Here is a 2,229-nt window from a genome sequence, read left to right as displayed (position 1 = left end):
TTTCCCTAAAATTAAAAATGCCCAAATCCTTCTCTTGATTCACACATACCCACACCTACACCCCCAGCACCCCAGAAATTTGTCAGGAAACTCACTGGCCACATCAGAAGCTTCAGCTTTTCCATCATGTTCAGGTACTGTCCCTGACAAGTTCAGTAGCTCAGTTTCCAGAGGATTTGAGGGTTCTTTTTCCCTCAGCTCTTCTATTGCTGCAAGGATTTTCTCACTGCTATCCAGAGTAGTGGGCAAGAAAACTGGAACTGGCACCTATGCAGACAGGGAAGAAGAGATAATTAGAAATGAAAAAAAATACGCTGCAACAAAGCATCAACAGCAGTCAACACAGAAACAAACTCTACGTCTCTCATCTAAGAGAGTTAATACAGATTAGAAACATCCCTTCAGTGTGGGCTAAGAAAAAATCTTGCCAGGTTAAAAAATTCAATATAAATGATTGAGAACAGAAAGAAAAGCAGGAAAGGATACAGGAAAAAATTAAGTATGACAAAATACAGTGTGTCAAAGTAAGAACAGAAGGGACTTTGAAGCTTCAAACCTGTCTGACTATAACTTCAGACTAACAGTTTGGATAAATCTGCATCCTCTTTTAGCAGCTTGCTTCTGAAACATGGAATTTTAGGGATTCAAGGGGGGGTTTTTCCATAATTTGGATGAGATTTGGTACGCAAGCTTTGCTAGCACAAGTTTCCTTTTCTGCTTTTCTTCCTTCTGTTTACCCCACTCTGCCATCCCTCTCCAACACAATCTTTCAGTTTCCCATTAGCCATTACGTATTCAGCAAACTCAAAAGTATCACTCAGAATTGTTCCTAAGAAGTTCAGCAGCACAAGATTTTCACACTGACAGCAGGCAGGTAGGACATAAAGAACAATCAGAAAAATTAACTGCCACTGTCAGATTTCTAAAACCTTTCCAATAAATAGTGCTGCAGCATCCTGCAGTCCTTCAGATGGGCCAGAACGAGAACAGTCAACAACACAAAGTGGTCCCACACGTGCATGTGAATGAATGCCAATTTAAAAATGAGGCTGAAGTCTCACTTACAGGAACAGGAACCATTGTAGGAACGGGAACGTTTTGACTATACATGTTCATAGGCACCGGAACATAGACAGGTACAGGAACAGGCACTGGGACATACTCTTTTTTCCAATCATCTTCTATTAAAAGAAAAAAAAAAAGGCAAACACTGCCAGGTACTTAAATATATTTTACACCTGCAGTTCAAGGAAAAAAATCAGAGTATTTGTAGTATGTTCCAAGATAGTAACAGTCAAAAAAATTTGCAATGAAGAAATGAGTAGTGCCAGTACAGTTCAAGAGTTACCTGTCTGACAAGATTTTGTCTGCATATGAGGTTTACAATATGTGGCTTTCGTCATTGTCAAAGGCTTGCAAAGAACTGCCTTGTTCTTCATTTCTCTGTTAGGTGTTGGAGAAGGCGGTGGTGCTGAGCCCTACAGACAAGCAAATAAAAGAGAACATACTGTTACACCAAACTAATTTCAACATAAAGTTCTTGATTTAACGTATCAGTTGATACTTTTCATATATGAGATACAGAAGAGGAAGCTCACAGCAACACAACACAATAGCACCAACTGTTAGTCTTTAATTGCAAGCTATCCTGCATTTCTAGTAACGAGCTGCCACTGCCAGGAATGTAACATCCTTCTGTTTTGCTCAGTAAGGGGTACCGCTTTGATTAACACTTCTGTCTCATTTTCCTTTTTTTTTTTTTTTTTTTAAATTTAAGACACTTAAGATATTCCTTTTTACTTTTTTGTTTAAATGAAAGCGCAATTTAAGCTATTTTACAACTTTAAAATAGTTTTAGCTGTAAAAAAAATCACTGTAAGTAGAAGAACAAACTTTTGGCTCAAGGTCTAACCTTCTTGAACTATGCTATAATCCAAAAATCACATTTTTTTAGGAAGGTATTTCTAAATAAAATATCTCTAAACGTTTTTAAAGTACGTAAAGCATGAACTTTGAGCTCCCCCTGCTGGCTCTACAAAAGTGACAACAAACACTTGGGAACGTCACATAATCCTCGAACCGCATGCGTCCTTACAGTCAACAGGTAAAAACCCCTCTTCTTCCAGACGTGTTTTTTGTCTGGTTTAGAATGTAATTTAAGAAACAGACTGTCACTTTTATTTGGTCATATGTAGTAAGACTAGCCCCACATATCCTTTTAAATAGGGA

At 38.0% G+C, this 2,229-nt stretch overlaps 1 protein-coding gene across 1 annotated transcript in view; it reads right to left on the bottom strand.

Moving 5' to 3' along the window:
- Positions 1–2,229, bottom strand: part of ZMYM2 (zinc finger, MYM-type 2) — a gene marked incomplete at its 3' end in the record, with an annotated part of 54,246 nt that overhangs the window by 5,862 nt on the left and 46,155 nt on the right. Inside the window, exons 12-14 of the mRNA XM_010079210.1 lie at positions 1,349–1,478; positions 1,066–1,181; positions 96–267 (exon numbers count right to left, since the gene is read on the bottom strand). Coding sequence (XP_010077512.1) covers positions 96–267; positions 1,066–1,181; positions 1,349–1,478 — 418 coding nt within the window. The remainder of the gene's footprint in view (positions 1–95; positions 268–1,065; positions 1,182–1,348; positions 1,479–2,229) is intronic.

The sequence above is a fragment of the Pterocles gutturalis genome, unplaced genomic scaffold (genome assembly GCF_000699245.1).
Source record: "Pterocles gutturalis isolate BGI_N339 unplaced genomic scaffold, ASM69924v1 scaffold42063, whole genome shotgun sequence".
Classification (NCBI taxonomy): Eukaryota; Metazoa; Chordata; class Aves; order Pterocliformes; family Pteroclidae; genus Pterocles; species Pterocles gutturalis.
Note: the sequence above shows the minus strand (reverse complement) of the source record. Positions and strands in the feature narration are given on the sequence as shown.